The sequence below is a fragment of the Callorhinus ursinus genome, unplaced genomic scaffold (genome assembly GCF_003265705.2).
Source record: "Callorhinus ursinus isolate GAN/ISIS: 27379988/994484 unplaced genomic scaffold, GSC_fseal_2.0 scaffold32, whole genome shotgun sequence".
In the NCBI taxonomy this organism is placed as follows: Eukaryota; Metazoa; Chordata; class Mammalia; order Carnivora; family Otariidae; genus Callorhinus; species Callorhinus ursinus.
This window is the reverse complement of record NW_027397094.1, coordinates 7,982,315-8,000,990: the sequence shown is the minus strand read 5'-3', so window position 1 is coordinate 8,000,990 and position 18,676 is coordinate 7,982,315. Positions and strand designations below refer to the sequence as shown.

Below are 18,676 nucleotides of genomic sequence, written 5' to 3'. Positions count from 1 at the left end.
TTCACACATTGCATGATTTCAATTATATGAAATCTCCAGAATAGATAAATTTATAAAGACAATGCAAGTCAGTGGTTGCCAGAAGCCAGAGGGAAAGAAATGGGGGGGGAATAGCTTAGCGGGTGAGGAGTTTCACTTCGGAGTGACGGCAACGTTTCAGAACCAGTCAGATATTACCGTCGCACGATATTACATATGTACTGAGTGTCACTGAATTGTTCACTTTAAAATGGTTAGTTTTACGTCACATGAATTTTACCTCAACAGATAGTTTTTTAAAAACAGGAAACAAATATAGTGTATTGCCTTGCAAAAAAAACTTCAATAAGTACAACATTTTATTGCTGCAAGGAACCTGCGAAATCAGTAATTCATACGCCTCATTTCTGGAAGTGAGAAAACCTTGCCTGAACTCAGGAATAGAGCAAATGTCTTCTAGTTCTTTTGTTTTGTCTGTCTTGTCCATCAGCCTTTTAGTGAGCGAAAACCCTGTGAAACTTATTTTTTGACCGGTCTGTCCATGCACTTCTCTCTTGGAATAACTGCACGGAAGATTTTTAAACTTGAGTAAATGTGGCTGTGTAGGTAATCCTCCCTGGTGGAGGGGAAAAATTATCTCCCTGGTTTTAGAGTGTCTTTTGGTTTAGATAATGCCCAAGGTATTTACTTCAAGCAAGCTCGGTACGGCAGTCTACAACACTCATCCTACCCACCCTCCCCCAGGGTCCTTCCCCGTTACTCTGTTTTCTCTCCCTCATTCTCCACACTGCCCCAGCTGCACGCTGAATTCTGGCTAGTTTCCTTTCTAAGTAATGTTCTCTCCCCTGGATTTTTGTCATCTTTTCCATTTCTCTAGCTTCTCTCTGATCATTCTTACACAGGAATACGGATTTTACTAAATTCTTTTAATTATAAAAATATTATAAGATTAAAAGCATAAGTATAAAACTTTAATATAAGATATATTGCTTTAATTTAAAAAAAAACACAACCCTTTCTTTTAGAGAAATTTGTTCTTGGAAACTAATACCTAGCATGACTTAATCAACTGACAACTATCTTCTTAATTCCGTAAATCTGTTTGAAGGCATTTGAACACCAGATTACAGGGAACAGAATAACAGCTATTCACATTCTCATGAATGGTTCTTCTTAATGTAATTATGGGATTTCAGATGTACAGCGTTTCCAAAAAAAAAAAAAAAAGGCAAATGGATAAAACATTAGCTTTTTGGCACTTGCCTTGCTATGGACTGAATGTTTGTACCTCCCTCCCGCGCCCCCACATCCGTATGTTGAAATCGAATACCCAGTGTGATGGTGTGAGGGGGTGGCTGAGTCAGGAGGGTGGAGCCCTGATGATGGGACTTTAGTGTCCTTATAAGAAGACACTGGAGACAGATGAGCTCTGAACCCAAACGTGCCGGCATTCCCTCAGACTTCGGGTCTCCAGAACTGAGAGAAATAAATGTCTGTTGTTTAAACCACCCAGTCTGTGGTATTTTTGTCAAAACAATCCAAAAGAAGACGTGCCTTTTGATAACTAAAAAAAGAGTCTTCTCGGACATCAGTATGATGACTCACATCCACTAATGTTTTTGTCAACTGTCCCCAAGGAAAAGACATTCTTGCCTCATGAAGAGCCAAGACGCTAGAAAAGGAAACACATTTCTTAAAGGAACAGAGGAGAGTTTTTTGGCTTATTTGTTGTCTTCGTGACAAATAACACACTAAATTCCAAGAACAAGGAGCTGAATGTTTTCCTCTTTTCCTTGATCAGTACCCAACACGTGACATTTCTCAAGCATCCTCTTCACATAAAACGTTCTCTCGCTACATAATTCTATAAGACGTGCCAGGTGACAAACATCTGCTTTCCACGTGTTGGGGTCACTGTGGCTGGTTCCCCCCCCCCAAAAAAAACCTCAGTCTCAGTCTAAGCAGCTGTAAATAACACAGTCTCCGGCATGACCTGTGTGTCTGCAGCGTGGGATGAATTGGGGGGACATATGGAACCAGCCCCGGGATATGGCCTTCACTGACACTGCATCTTGAATATAATGCCAATTGTTCTGCAAACAAAACACTTCTCAGAAGAATCCAAGAGCACCTTCAGGAGCTGAGAATAACCCACAGAAACCTGCCTTGCTCTTCTATAATTGACAAGGTCCCTGGAGAAGAGAGCAATTTTGCACGACAACAAAGAAAGTCATTTCCAATTCCGTCCGCGAGAGAAAAAAAGAAAACAACCTCAGTAACTATTTATTAGGTACTTTATGAGTTTGCTGGATTGCCATAATAAAATACCACAGATTGAGTGGTTCAAACGACGTGGAAATTTATTTTCTCACGGTTCTGGAGGCTGGAGGTCTGGGATCAAGGTGTGGACAGGTCTGGTTTCTTTGGAAGCATCTTTCCTTGTAGAGAGGGCTGCTTTTTCCCTGAGTCCTCTCGGGGTCTTCTTCTCTCTGCGTCTGCATCTTCTCCACTTAAGGACCCCAGTCAGATTGGATTAGCGCCCTCTAGTGGCCTCATTTTTCCTTAACTGCCCCTTTATTTTTTATTTTATTTATTTTTATTTTTATTTTTAAAGATTTTATTTATTTATCTGACAGAGAGAGACACAGCGAGAGAGGGAACACAAGCAGGGGGAGTGGGAGAGGGAGAAGCAGGCTTCCCGCGGAGTGGGGAGCCCGATGCGGGGTTCGATCCCAGGACCCTGGGACCATGACCCGAGCTGAAGGCAAGACGCTTAACGACTGAGCCACCCAGGCGCCCCTTAATTGCCCCTTTAAACGTTTTACCTCTGAATACAGTCACATTCTGTCTCCACAAACCTCCCCTTCCTTCTATTTAATCACTGTCTTTTGACCCAGGTAAATGCTTTTATTATCTAGATACCCAGTCACAAATCCCAATCCAAGCCTCGGTAAAACCATAATGCTGTATTTATGTCACCTTATTCAGCTTAAAGGTATTTTTCTTCCAGGTCCCTGTGCCTTGATATATAGAGAGGTGCTTTTAATTGCAAGCACACTTTCCAAATTATTTTCTTATTCTCTCAGGCTGAGAATGATCAGTTATTTCCTACACTTCATTTCTTCTCCCCGTCACCCGTATTAACTTTCACGGGAACAAGCTGTACACTTTCATCTGAGTCTTTTTTCATTCTTCTCTCAAGCGTCTCTGCTTTTAGTCCTCTCAGTCAAGTTAATGAATCGTCTGCTAATCCCACGCCCTCTGGTACCCTTCCCTGAGTAGAAGCTCGCTATTCTGGTATCCTCCACTAGGATCCGCTGCAGACGTATTTCTGAGCTTGACATTGGACGCAAGACCGCTCTACCGTCTACAGCCACGTTTCTTCTCACACGGGGAAACTGCTCATTTTCGACCACAGGAAAGCATGGCAGAAACAGACGGCCTGTCTGGGAGACCCCCTGGTACTCAGCATCTCTTGTTTGGAATGACCTTTAATAGGAACGAGGAAAAAAAAAAATACAGCGAAGCATGGGAAGCTCTGAAAACACGCGCGGAGACCTCTACGAACACCGGACATGTTGTTGTTTGCAGCATTATTTATGGTGCGGTTGTAGTATCTGGGTGCATTCATAGCTATTGATGTAACCCAACTGTGACTTCTCCGGAGACAGAGCACCCCGAAAAGGAAACTTCAAAATGGGCAAGAACAATAAATATCAAACTTTCTGATCTAAAATGTATAAATACAAAATATCAGTCACTTCAGGAAACGTCTTAAGAAAATCCGCAACCGCACGTCCATGGGTAGGTGTCTGGGGTCGACGGTGCTAATCTTCGGAACACATCACCTTAGATCCAGCATGGTTATTTTTATGTCTTTTACCAACACATGTTTGCATATCTAGGTGAGAAAAAAATTGGTTTTACATCGTAATGTTTACCCTGGTTCTCTGCAGAAAGGGAATATGAATTTCTTAGCTTAAAAACGTTCCTAATTTTGAAAAGGTTTCCAATCAGAACAAAGAGAATCGTATTTATTCATTTCCAACCGAAACACACGTATAGAGGTTGCCAAGTAATTGTCATTTTACGTAGATTCTAACTTCAAAACAATGTTTCTCTGACGTTACCACCAGAGAACCACCAGGCAAGCAGTTAGAAAGAAAAAAGGTAGTCAAATAGTGTTTCTCTGGGGCTACACTAGCTAATCAAGAAGTATGCTTACAGTTTTCAGTGTACTGTTATGAAAAAATTAACCTGGCCACATCGGACAGAAGGAATTCACGAGACACTAAATATCATTTTCTTTCATTGTCTGCTTACTTGGAGTCTGAGGAAAACTGCATCTCCTTAAGTATCACACAGAAACATTTAGAAATGGAAAGGTAACTTTATGCACAATCAGCTGGGCTATAGAAACACTGGTATTCTCTTGTAAATAAAATGATCGTGCAAAGAAATCAGAAGTAACTACAAAGCTTGATCAATTTTCAGGATAAGAAAGCCCCAAACTAAGCACTTCAGTGTTTTTTCCCATATTACACTGTTACTGTTTCTCTCCTTCAAGGAGAAAGGAAAAAAGGAAGAGGTGAAAAATAAGTCTCTGTAAAAAAAAAAAAAAAAACATAGCCAGCGCAGTCTACTCACACTGAACAGCCTGGGGTCCTTGGTGTGTGGATGGAAACCCTTCTTTTTACAAGCAGAAACCTCGAGCATGCCAGCGTTGGTGAGCCTGAAAATGCCGGTGCTGTTTCAGGGTGGAAACAAAGGGAATAGAAGTTAAAGACCATTTGGCTTTCCGGAGCGAGCAGGTGGGGGGCGGGGAGGGGGGGCAGAGGGAATCTTAAGCAGACTCCACGCTCAGTGAGGAGCTCGACGCAGGGTTCGATCTCATGACCCTGAGCTGAAATCAAGAGTCCGACGCTTAACCGACTGAGCCACCCAGGCGCTCTCCATAGTGATCTTTTTTTTTTTTTTCTTTTTCCCATAGTGATCTTTTAAACCAATTTTGCAACCACTGGCCCAGAGCAGAGAAACTCCCGAGGCGCCAAGGCGAACTCCACGCACCTGCTGGGCTGCAATGGGGAAGAGGGGCAGCTGAACTGTCCTGTGAGACTAGAATGGAAAATGGAGGCCCCGTGGGAGGAAATCACAGGTGGAAGATATTTCTACTTTCTCTAATAACACAGACACTGTTTAAAGAAACAGCAAATATTTGTCAAGTGCTAACTGTGGGGCCAGACACTACGCTAAGCCCTTTCTACACATCAGCTTCTTCACATCGATCCCGACGGGTGGTGCCAGAGATAAAGAGACTGAGGCTCATGGTGGTCAGGCATCCGGCTAGCCACACACCATTTGAGGCTGGGGGCAGGATTCCACTCAAAGTCTGACTCTTCTGCTCATAATCACTCTCTCACAGTCATTGTCTCCCAAACCTAGAAAGGCTTTGGAGGTCATTAAGCTAAGGCTAGAAATTTTCTTACAACAGGAGAATCACGATCTCAAAAGGCAAACTGATGCAACATCCAGTTTATCCACGTGGAGATCATGCTCACTAAGTAAAGAGAACCAGTAATTCTACTACGAAAGGACCTTAAAAACCAAAAGACTGCTGAGCTATAGGGAAAGGGGAGCTGGCTGGCACCAATCTCCGCTTCCCAAGGGCACCGGGTGCCTGCCTATCCAAGAGCCACCACCTGCCACGTGGACGCACTTGAACCCAGCAGCCCCGGACAACGCCTCACTCGGACCCCGCCCACAGGTACACTTACTCTTTATGCTTTGGTGAACAAACAATGGCAATAGCCTCTGGCAGCATGAGCTGATAGGAACAGTGAGTGTGAAGATCAACACTGGACAAGAATGCAGTTTGGGTCGGGTGTGTCTATGGACAGAAAAGAGGACGATCTTATTGGAGGAGTTGTCTTAGCCGAGGCCACAGCCCATTTGCAGAGAAATCTCTTGTAATTGGCTTTTTCTTTTTTACCGTCATTAATCAAATCAGGATTTTAAAAAAATGTGTCGCTGACATAATCCTTCCCCTCATGCACCTTGGGAATAACCACGACTTTGAGAAGAGGCTCTTGGAAGTGTTCATGTACTTTCTGCTTATTAGAACAAACAGAACTGTTCTCATCACAACGCAGCTAGGGGATGCTTCTATTAGCATCTCAGTTTCACACACAGGATCCCGAGGTTCCTTTAAGTAACTTGCCCGTGGTCACACAGCTGGTCAGGAACACAGCTGTGATTGGAAACACAGAGATACTTTATACAAAACCATGGACACGAAAGGAATGCTTTCAATGAATTTACCACATTGCGCTGTGTGTCCTTTCGTGGATCATCATTCCCTACAAATGGGAGGACAGAATTCTCCGGGTTGTTGGAGGCGTTTGGGACTCATCTTCCACAGTGAGTAAATACCCATATGATGAGAAGGAATGGGAGATTATGAATCGAAAGATGTATCTTCCAGGTTTTTGGCTATATACAAGCTTGTGTTTACGAGAGACAGATCAGAGGTTCACACTTGAATATGAAAAATACATGCACCCAGCATGATTTTAAAATTCATAGTCAACCCCAGTTACCCTTGAAAAAGGAATGTGACCACTTTAAGCATGAAACCAAGGTCCCCAGCATGCACTGTCTGGGTCCTGGGCCCATTGCTCACTGGCTGTATGACACTAAGATTAACCCCCTCATGCCCATTTCATCAGCTATAAAATAAGGAGAGTAATCATTTTCTTCATGGGGTTGCTACATTAGAATTAAATGAGACAATCCATGTAAAATTCTTAGAAAAGTGCCTCGCACAGAAAGGAATCAAAATCATTCCCTGTGTTATTGCTGTTGTTATTTTAATATCATCATTGTTTTTTGTTTTTTTCTTTGAAGGGAGCAGGGGGAGAAGGAAGAGAGAATCTCAAGCAGACTCCCCGCTGAGCATACAGCCCCATGTGGGGCTCGATCTCATGACGCTGAGATCGTGACCTGAGCCGAAACCAAGAGTTGGACGCTTAACCGACTGAGCCACCCAGGTGCCCCAATATCGTCATTATTAACTAAAGGGCATGGCTTCATGCCCTTACACTTAACTATGGTCTGCTAAAGAAATGCAAGATATTACAACTCATTTCCACTTTATCTAGCAGATTTAACAGAATGAAAATAAAAGTTGTTGATATCTATTTACAGAAGTTACGTATTCTGTGAGGAAAAAGTAACTCTTGGTCTTGGTCTCAAAGATGTAGGTCAACTAAGGACTGGAAATTATCCTACCTTTTAAAACCCAAAGCTTTAGTGAGAGTATGAGCAGGAGGGTCTGACTGCCTGTTCATCTGATTCAATGCAAACCTTCTGTTACGGCATAGAACCGTCTATGCCTCGGTGAGAAAGTACGGATTGCTCAGTGGGACTCCAACGCTGTGGAGGCAGCAAGCAGACTGTCAAAGAGACAAATCACTCTGCCTGTCCATTTATTTGCAGACTGAATGCACATTTCTGCCAGGAGGAATCACCGCCACTCAGATAATAATAGCTCTTCCATGGGAGAATGGCGCTCCCACCTCACCCCCTCGATAGAAATAAAAATGACCATGACCATGGCCAGGACCATGATGATGACGATGGCTGCAGATTCCATTCGCTTAGGCACTGAGCGAATCAGCTCCCACGCATTACCTCATTCAACTCCTACAACAACATCAGAAAAGTGCTATTACCATGTCCACTTCACAGATGAGAAGACTGAGCTAAGCACAAGAGGAAATAATGCCGATGTGCGGGGAGCCAGTTAAGCTAAGTCCACATGCGAACCTAGCCCTATTTGATTCTGATTCAGCCCTTCTTTCCTAAGACTAGCTTACATCTGAAAAAAGCTAGCTCTGGAATGTGTTGCTACTATTATTCGATAAAAAAAAAAATCACAAAATGTCATTTGCAACCATTAAAATTTAGAAATACAATGTTTTAGGGTTTGCATTGAACCAAAATGATTTGCCATGGTGAAATAAACAGAAAGCAAAATCCTGGAATTCTAAAATTTTGCCAAATTCATCATCTAAATGACTTAACTTCACTAGTGCATATATTATATACACAGGTCATAAAGGGAAAACCTGTTTTTAATTTGGGAAATGTTTTATAAGATAAACTAACATCGACTCTTCGGTGTAAGTATAATATAATGGACCGTCATTCTTTCTCAGTTTGTGTTATAATTTCTTTGCTACAATTTATTTTGCTTTAAAATACATTCCTGTTACAGAAAATCACATTAAACTAAAGAGCGCTTTTAAAATTCAGCAATTTCTAAGCACCCACTAAGGCACATTACTTACTGTTAAGTAAAACAAATAGACATATGGAAAGTTTTGCCAACTCTTCATCATAAATCATTTCTTGCGTTTGAGAGGTGGTTTATATTTTTCAAAGGGCTTTCACTCTTGATGTCTTGTTTACGGCTCACACAAATCCAGTGAGGGAGGGAGGAGGGCACTCATTAGCCCCAGCTGCTCAGTGCGGCACCTGGAAGCAAGGAAGTGACGAAGAACACATAGGAACCTAGGCGGAGGGGGTGCCTGGGTGGCTCAGTCGGTTCAGCGTCTGCCCTCGGCTCAGGTCATGATCTCAGGGTCCTGGGATGGAGCCCCATGTTGGGCTCCCTGCTCAGCGGGGAGCCTGCTTCTCCCTCTCCCTCTGCCCCTCTTCCTGCTCATGCTCTCTCCCTCTCTCGCAAATAAATAAATAAAATCTTAAAAAAAAGGAACTTAGGTAGAGCTGGGACTAAAGTCTCTTCTACCTCTGAAATTATGTAACACCAAAGCTCTTGCCGATTTTGTGTGCGGGGAGGGACGGGGCCATCTAAGTGTGTGTCCTGCCCCTCCTTACTGCATCCTTATAAAGCAAGTAAAATGAAAAATGGCCACTAGTCTCTCTTCAAGGGCTCTTGAATTCTTCCACATTCTCTCTCAAAATCTTGGGCATCATCCCATGATAGTGGGATGACTTGTCCCTACCCCAGGTCCACATGTATCTAAGCCTGAATGGAAAAATGTCCCCCAGACAGATTAAACCATGGACAGGAAAAGTAGAGCATCATCACCAAAACCAATGGCTACCATTTTTTGAGTTCCTAGAAAAATGTGTCACGAAATTCACTGGCATTATCTCATTTACTATGGACCACTGCAGGAAGTCAATTATTATGACATCTGTGCTATGGATGATAAAGCTGATGCCCAGGTTGTTTACATGATTTACCAACATTCCTGTAAGGAAGTTTTAGCAGAACTGAGATTTAAACTCATGTCTTTTAATTCATGCCAAGCCTTTTCTCGCTCCTACGATGGCCCAGTGGATGTTGGAACCCAAAATTTTTGGCCCCACCATAGCTGTTTGTACAGTGATAAATTCCTCCTTGGCCTGTAGGGGAGATGCGGAAGAATGTATGGTTCCTGTTTGATATATAAAAACATCTGTTTCAAAGAAACATTTTCAGAAATTTTCTTAAAACAATCTACTTTTGACCCATGGCAAAGAGAAAGAGAACATTAATAATGGTCTCATCGAATTAGTTAAAAATCTGACTAGGTCTCCATTAGACTATGTAAAATCATCAAAGCAAGTCACCCAATTTCCAAATGTTTCTCTCTCTTTCAACATTGGATGGTAAGAAAAAAAAGCCTAATATAACTCTGTCCAAATCCAGATCTGACAGATTTAGACATGGCCTAACATTGAAGAGAATGCTTTAATATGATGACATTTATTCCACCTGAAAAAAATCAAGAAGAAACGGTTTAAAGGAAGCTAAATTTCCTCAAGGAGGAAAACAGCACCCCATGGAAAATACACTGAAAGCCAAAGGTCACACGTACGTGGATCCATCCCAGTGTGAGGAGGCCATGTTGGTCCTGAATGCTGAATAATTCTTCCACATTCTCCACATCACAGTAGTCCGGCCCTGCAGACTGCTTTGGCACAATTACATGGGTGATAGTAAACTCATTATGTGTCTAAAAAACAATCAGCAAAAAGAATAACAAGCATCTGGGAGAAAAAAACCCACAGCCTGAGCTGGAAGTACAATGTTTTGCTGTAAGACTAGAGAGTGCCCCACCACCCGCATCCTCAAAATCAAAGCCTCACACTTAAAAGTAGATAATTTGCCAAAAAGCTGAGGAGTACCTCTCTGGACCTCAAAACCTCTTTTCACAACAGAAAATGTGTAACAAATGGGAGTTCGCATCCCGGGCTGGTCCATGATCGTTCAGTTAATAAATAATGTCTTGATATACTACATTTACAGGGGAAAAAAATCCGAACAAAATAGCAGCAGGCTTATTTGGAGGGGGAGATACTAGTTCAATGGTTTTGTGGCTTTACTGAGGGACATTTCTAAGGTTTGTGGAGGTTGATGGTCTCGCTTTTATTTTATTAATCATACTTCATTTCACATCCAGACCTAAATTTCCTCCTGCCACCGGGGGAACTCACTGAGATTTTCCATAACTGAGGTGATGTTTTGGGTTTGCATTTAGAAAACGAAAAAGGAAAAACACATTACTCCCTTCAGGTCAAGGGAAGAGTTGAAGGAAGGGGGCTGAGAAGAAGTGATAGGATGCTCAGGGAAGAGATGCTGGTGCTGGGAGGGACTGTCTGCCCTCCACAAACACCCCCTTCTCTCTGGTCTGAGGGCTTTCCTGCCCCACTGAGAATTAGTCATCTGGCTGGTTCTTCAGAGGCATCATGTGAGAAAAGACTATGGCTGTTGGAGGCTACAGAATGCCAACACCAAGCGCAGTGCCTGGCACATCTAGGTACTCAGTACATGTCCGTCGGGTGAAGGAACAAATGAAGGAATGAGTGAAGAATGAATGAATGACTCCATCAATCAATCAAACTAGGTACCACATATGGTCTTGAGGAAGCATCCAGAGCACATTGCCCCTGAAGGACAAACAAGGTGGCTGAGGGGAGCACAGGGTGGGTCACACTCCTGTGTTGGTCACCTGTGCTTCCTCTCTCCTGGAGGACACATGAAGATGCAGAACGGGAATACAGTGGGGACAATGTGTGCTGAATAGAACGTATTTGATTAAGCAACAGTTCCCAAGCTAAATGTTTAGGGTGGAAAATGCCCCTGGACCCAAGTGACACTATAAAGGGCACCTCCCATAAGACATTATTTATCCTTCTTGCAACTAGCAAATTAAACGCATCTTCTCTCTGTGGTCCTCCTTCTATTTTGACATTGTGTTTCATCACATATTTCTGGTAAAATCTTCCATACGTAAATAGGACCTGTGCCGTAAGATTTCAGCTTGTTGAAACTACTGTGTGCAACTAAAACAACAACAACAACAACGGAACCCTAGTTTTATTCCATATGGATCTGCAAAATGGTGGTGAGATGACACTTGCCTCGGATCAGAACAGGGAGTTCATTAGATAAATATATGGGAAACTAACAATTGCAATAGAAATCTGATTTAGAAAACTAGATGGCTTTGGAAATCTGGAGACCTATAATCCATCATTTTTCCTTTTTTTTAATTTTATTTATTTATTTGACAGAGAGAGAGAGCAGGTGGGGATGGGCAGAGGGAGAGAGAGAGACTCTCAAGAAGACTCCGCACTCAGCACGGAGCCGGACTCGGGGCTCGATCTTACGACCCGGAGATCATAAACTGAGCTGAAACCAAGAGTTGGATGCTCAACCGACTGAGCCCCCCGGGCACCCCTGATCTGTCATTTTTCTATATGTGCTGCCGAAGCGAGCACTGATCTGTCATTTTTCTAAACAAAGGTTTAGCATGTGGTTTGATTTATTCTTTACAACAAGCTTTTACGGTATCCCTAAAATTTTACAACCCATTTCCTGGAAGGACCATTCCACGAATAATGACAGTGGTTTTGTGTTCATTAATCTAGGTAAAGATAACCTCATAATTTTTGCAACTCTTAGGATGCGTTTATTCTGTTCTGCTTATGACGAGAAAGTCACGATGACTGAATGTATCGTGGGCAGAAAGATATGAAACAAAGGGCATACCAGTTTTCCACAGAGTATTCCACAGGTTTCTATTCCTCTGAGTGTGTTAGATTCTGCCAGAAGCAGAAATCTGTGGCAAAGGTCTCTTGGTAAAACTACACACCGCAGTCCTTCGACCACTAAATCTAAGAAACAGGAAAGGCAGAACAAGCTAAAGAAACAAATCTTACATCCCATCCGTCAGAGCTGTTTTTGGCAAGCAACTGCAGGGCCATCGAAACATAAACGATGAAATTTTCAGGTGCTCCACTTTCTGTATTTTTTTTAAAACTCTTTGACAGTAAGCATCAACGAGAAGGAAGGTAAAATTCCTCTTTGCTTATAAATTGTTTCATGAACAAGGGGGGGGGGAGGCACCAGCACTTTAACACCTTTACACCTTAGATCAACTGTTTACACGTATGTGTGAGGGTTTTGTTTTTGTTTTGTTTTGCGGCACAAAGCAAGTGCACTGCTAAGTGCTGAGGCTGCAGAGCATGTATCTCACAGACCGTAGGATAGATGCTCTTCACTATGTCTTCCACATGTTACTTTATGTCTTTATGGAAGTTGGTAATGGTTAAATAAGAGTACTGTTTTCAGGAATAATTCGCAATGGGGTAATTTATAAAGCGGTTGCCTACCACAACTCTTTTTAAAATAAATGGAAACAAGACGCCATCCGACAGGGTCTGCCTTTGGATTTGGGACCTTGTCAGCGGGGATGCAGCCGCCCCCGCGCAGCCCTAACTGTGGGCAGCAGAAGCACATAATCCACCTGGAGGTTGACTACCTGTGTGCGCAAGACCCTCCTGGGGCAGGAAAAGGTGAAACACTGACGTTTTAAGCCGAGGTCTGTGCCAACCATTTTCTCGGCATCTTCTTTCCAGTGTTTAAGTGGCCACCTTTAAGATTCAGGTGTTTCTTGGTGAAAATACAGGAAAGAAAAAAAAAATGCTCGGAATTCTCTTTTCAAATCTCTGGCCGCATGACCACATAGGGCCCGTTTATCAGAGGGTTGCTGCTCTACGGGGGCGGGCCGGGGGGGGGGCGGTTAAATCGTGCTGCTGAACGTTAGGTTACCGCCGCGGGAAAGCCGCACGACACTGAAATTCACAGCACACCCTGCCGCCGCGCCACCACCGCGGATAATGGGAAGAGGAGCCCCGTCCCAGCCATCGCGGAAAGGAGGCTCGGTCAGAAGCAAGGCCGGGCCTGGCCCGGAGGCCGCCCATCACTTACTGTGCACGGCGGCGCTCAGAGCGGCCGCGGGCTTGGAAGCCCGGTTTACGGGAGGAGAGTGCTTGGCATCAGGGGCCGTCTCGCTCTTAGGAGGCTGGTCTGCGAACACATTCAGCAGGGCACTGTTCCGCGGCGCGGACAAGCAGGACAAAGCGCTCCCGTCGATCTGCTCCGCCAGCGCCGGCGTTTCCTGGCTTCGCACCTGACCCCGGGCTAATTCCTGCTTCTTGAGCTGGTCTTCGAAAAATAGGAACTGCTCCGACTCCAGCTGCTGCTGGCGCATCCGAGCCACCCGCTTCCTTTCGGCCTCGATCAGGCTCTGATGCTCCAGTTGTTTGAGAATTTCCGCCTTGTGTTTGTTCTGGAAAAGGCGCCAGCCAACTGGGATTAGACACTTAACTTCCCGGCTCGCCAAGGACAGAGACACAGACGCTGCGGTGCGCACGCAGGGACACGCAGGTGACGGCGAGGGAAATAAGAAACCACCACGGCAAGAGCCCCTTAGTCTGATCAAGGCGGCAGCTCCATGTCCACTCATTATGTTACCGGGGGCAGGCCGTGACAGTCACGTCCCCTCCATGCCCCTGCGCGTTAGAAGCGTATTAGCAAATCAAGGTCACCCGGTTGGCGGCGTGGCCTGCCTCACCGATAACCGGAGCGAAATATCTCGGGGATGGTTCTCTCACTCTAGACCTCACTGGCCAATGCAGTAGCCGCCAGCCCTGTGGGCTACTTAAGTTTACATTGATTCAAGTCGAACGACATTAGACATTGAGGTCCGCAGTCCTGCCAGCCACCTTTTAGGTATCACGTGGCTGGCAGCTTCCCCCACGGAACATTTCCACCATGGGAGGAAGTTCTGTTGGCCGGTGTTGCCCTAGAACCTCTTGCCTTGGACTCTAGAGCTCAGACTGCTGGAACTTTAGGGAGAAGGGGGAAGCCCTAGGAAACGGTTCTCAAAATGGGGTCCGATCATCTCCATCAGGACGAGCCAGGAATTTTGTTAAAATGAAGATTCCCAGGCTCCCCAGTCTTAAAAAAAAAAAAAAATCCAGGCATTATTAGGTCAGAGAATGTAAATCTTTAATAAGCTCCTCAAATGGTTTTGATTAAAAGTCACCTTGGGAGGGGCGGGGTGGGGGACACAGCTTACGGCAGCAGTTTGGGGGTGCGCACGAATCCCCCAGGGTCTCGTCAGAAGGGCTGATTCCACCTCAGCAGGAGTGGGGGGTGGCCTGAGAGTCTGCATTTCGAACAAGTTCCCGATGATGCCCATGCTGCCTATAGCAAGGGCTTACTGATGGGCATGTCCATCTCTCCTAGGCATAAAGGCTGCCACTCTATCTCCACACGGATTTCTCGGTGACATGTACTTCGGGACACTGTTGCCCACTGGGACCTAATTGGTGTCATCAAAGGCAGACCAGGCTGTCCCTCCCTGGGAGACCCTGAGGCGACGACCACGCTGCTGATGGGAAGGAAGACTGGCCTGGGCCTTTCTCTCCTTTGCGGTTGCTTTGTCTGAACCTCCAAGAGCCTTCTCATCTAACACAGTTCAAGTCAAATCCAAATCATCCATAGCCGCACTTGAGGGGACGTTCGGATTTCAACATTCCCTCTGTCCCTTGGTCAAAACGCCGCACTCAACCCTGACTTCCAGCTACGCCCACAGGAGGCCCGGAGGTTCCCGGGGCCACATTCAGCGTTCATGAGACTGAACTCAAGCGAGAGCCAGCACAGGTGACAATTTCAAAGCACATAAACACGCAGTCCAACAAAAAAAGCAAAGCGATTTTTATAACATTGCTAAAGACATTAAGAGTTTGAGTTTTGAACTTGAGGTCCTAGAGATCAATTTTTTCTCTTAATGCCACTCAATCTCTTAGACATCATTATCATTGTCACTCTTTATGTAATAATGATGCAGAAGCCACCATCCATGGGTGATACGATTACATTTCACTCATATGGTTAGCTATTATTCCCTCTCAATGTAATATTGACTGTAAGATGGAAGAATCGAATTCACATTTCCAAGGCCTGCGTAATAAGATAAATCAGAAACTATGTACTGTTCTCCCTATGTCCCACTGCCTCTGTTCATCACCAAAGAGCAGTCATCTGCCTCAAGGTTACAGTGGCAAGAGTTGGTCAAAAAGCTCCATTTAAATCACTGTGGGAAGTTTATTTTCTAATGCATCACATGATTAGATGTTGTGGGGTAATAAAAATACCACATCTTTGGTGCAAGTGCTTAACCTGTATATCAACATGAATTTTTTATTGGTTTTACATCACTGTGTCTTTAATTTTTAATTTAAATGCACAAGCCATTCGAAAAACTCACATGAACATGAAATTAAAAAAAATATTTGCACAGAAAACAGTCATGAAATAAATGTACCAATTGAACTTACTTTGCTTTGCAAATATTCTTGGTATTCTATGTTATATTTCTTTAAAAGGTCCTTTTTCAATTCATCAGTCCTTGGGAATGCAATCTCCTTCAGTTTCTTTTAAAAATATATATATACATATTGATTAGTGGGAGTCTCAGTATAGTCTTTCAGCTGAGAAAGAAAAACAGCTTGTATGTGTATTAGAAAATCAAGACACAAGTAACCAAAGATGATGGTGGACATATAAACCTCTCCTTGCTATGGCTCCAAAACACAAATTTTCAATAGGGAAGGGAAAGCATTATCCCTCTCGTAAGACCTCAGTCGACTCGGGTAGGTAAGCATTCCGTCTAGGTAGGTACCCCGTTTTCAAGCAGTGGGTTTGTAACTGCACATTCCACTGTGTGCAAATGCTATGAAATCATAGTTCGAAGCGATGCTGGAGAAAACAGTAGGTAGGGATTGCTAGGCCTGACTGCAAAAAAGAGGCTGAGGCACTTTGTATACAAATAGATTCCTAGGCCTCCTCCCAGTTCCCCCGAGTCAACATGTTTAGAGAAGGGGTTGGGGAATCTGGATCTCAAACAATTTCTCTGTGATTCTTCTTAATGGACAGAAAATCTGGGAAATCTGATTAAGTCCAAGTACCACCTTCCTTTTCAGAGATGAGGGAACAAAGGCCCTTCTTCTAATAGAGATTAGAAGTACTACTACCCCCACTATTAGTGGCCCCATTATGACTAGAATCCAAATCTGACTCTGGCCAGGCTCTTCCACTAAAATTTCTTTTCTCTTAATCTTCTGCCATCCAACCAACCATCCATCCATCCATCCATCCATCCATCCAACCATCCAACCATCCATCCATCCATCCAACCAACCAACCATCCATCCATCCATCCATCCATCCATCCAACCAACCATCCATCCATCCATCCATCCATCCATCCTCCCATCCTCACACCCATCCATTTATTCAACAAGCATAAACAAAGAAAATGTATATACTTTTGGAGAATGGTTTCCTATGAGAAGAAATAAGAATAAAACTAAATCAGAGCAAAAGAGTCAGCTTGGCAGAACATACAGAACAGCCCGAGTCTGAATGAACAAGAGAATTTGGTGGAAAGGCTACACAAGGCATGGCAGTGAGCGCCCCTTCAGGTAAGTGTGTATAGAAATTTTTACAAATGTAGATGACCATTGGGCACAATCTGAGTTCATACAGGCAGCCTCAGGCCAGACATGCTGGTAAGAGAGCCTGTCATCCATTATATGGTCAAGCATCTCTGGAGAGTTACTTAAAATTTCATGGCTTTGTATATACCGTTTTATATTCCTCCACATAAGATCAACCCACACTACTTAACACAAATACGTGGGAAACATTTTAAAAATGTTATTTAAAAGGATATATATATATATATAAATATAAATATAAATATAAATATATATATATATATTCTCCTCTAAAAATACCTGAAGCTCTATCGGTCACCAAGGTTGATGGTGAATTCAGAACTTTTCAGCAACCATCTTCCTTTTCCTTGAGACTATTTCAAGCCACCGCTTACCCTTAAACACTTGATTATGCCATAGGCTAGCACCCCACAATACCTTCATAATATCCTGCTTTTCGGGGTACTACAAGAAAACAACTAGAACTTTGGGGCCACCTTAATAATCAACACTGATTTTCAAACACTTCTGAGGTTCAGGACTATACGGAAGAATCAAGACCCGCCAAAATGACTCTCAAACAAATCCGGGGAATTGGACCACCTTTCTTGCAATCCCTGGGAAGAACAGTGAACAATTCCTTCCTCACGCCACAAAGAGACTGAGCACATTCTCGATCTTTTTCTTTTCTCCTCCGTTCCAGTTTCAATTAGACATCCCACACTGGCTCCGGAACAATTGATTAAAGGTCCAAGAAGAAATTGAAATATCTTGGCTAATGGAATGAATTTTCTGTGCTCAAACTCTCCAGAGGATGAGATGAAGGAGGAGGAGACGTGTGGAGCATTTGACCCCCGGGGGGAGAATCGACCTCACAATACCTTCATAATATCCTGCTTTTCTGGGATTGCACATTGCTGGTAATCTCGGTGGCCGGGAAGCTTTTCTACAAACAAGCTAGGAAAAGAGAAAGCACATCCTTAGCATTATATGACAGAAAAAGCTCAGCGATGGTTTCTTTTTTTCTTAAAGATTTTATTTATTTATTTTGAGAGAGAAAGAGAGAGAGAGGGCATGCATGAGCAGGGGGAGGGGCAGAGGGAGAAGAAGCGGGAGAGAAGTAGACTCTGCTGAGCGTGGAGCCCAGTGCGGGGCTTGATCGCACGACCCTGAGATCACCACCTGAGCTGAAATCAAGAGTCAGACACTAAACGGACTGAGCCACCCGGGCGCCCCGTCAGTGAAGGTTTCTAATACAAGAACGAAACTCCTTTTCAAAAAGGACGTGCTTAATACATTATTATTTAACCTATATTCTTTCCATCAGCCTTTCCACCAAAGGCTGGCATGAGTCTGATTTTGGCATTCCAGGGAAGTAAGCTCTGTGCACTGAGCGCTGAGGTTAAGAGGGTCAGGATGCTCCCTAAGAGACCGTGTCAATTTGGTCCTTCTCAGGTCCTGGGTGCTTGATCCGCCAGAGCACTATCTCACTCACGTGTGCTGCTGGCAACACAGAGGATCATGTAAAAATGTTAAGAGTTTAGGAAGATTGGAGTGGTGGGGGGTGGGAGGGACGGGGTGGCTGGGTGATAGACATTGGGGAGGGTATGTGCTATGGTGAGCGCTGTGCAATGTGCAAGACTGTTGAATCACAGACCTGTACTTCTGAAACAAATAATACAATATATGTTTAAAAAAAAAAGAAGAAGAAAGCAGGAGGGGAAGAATGAAGGGGGGGAAATCGGAGGGGGAGACGAACCATGAGAGACGATGGACTCTGAGAAACAAACTGAGGGTTCTAGAGGGGAGGGCGGTGGGGGGATGGGTTAGCCTG

The 18,676-nt window shown here is 44.0% G+C and overlaps 1 protein-coding gene across 9 annotated transcripts in view; it reads right to left on the bottom strand.

The window, feature by feature from the left end:
* STAMBPL1 (STAM binding protein like 1) overlaps positions 1-18,676 on the bottom strand; it is a 49,267-nt gene continuing 30,591 nt past the window's right edge. For 5 of the 9 annotated variants that reach the window (XM_073878954.1, XM_025850978.2, XM_025850979.2 and 2 more), the window contains exons 4-11: positions 17,724-17,799; positions 15,682-15,777; positions 13,265-13,625; positions 12,044-12,168; positions 9,867-10,004; positions 5,754-5,866; positions 4,627-4,726; positions 1-3,880 (exon numbers count right to left, since the gene is read on the bottom strand). In XM_073878954.1, coding sequence (XP_073735055.1) covers positions 3,824-3,880; positions 4,627-4,726; positions 5,754-5,866; positions 9,867-10,004; positions 12,044-12,168; positions 13,265-13,625; positions 15,682-15,777; positions 17,724-17,799 — 1,066 coding nt within the window. In that variant the 3' untranslated portion in view covers positions 1-3,823. The other 4 variants (XR_012374289.1, XR_012374290.1, XR_003204237.2 and 1 more) reach the window with 4 other exon arrangements.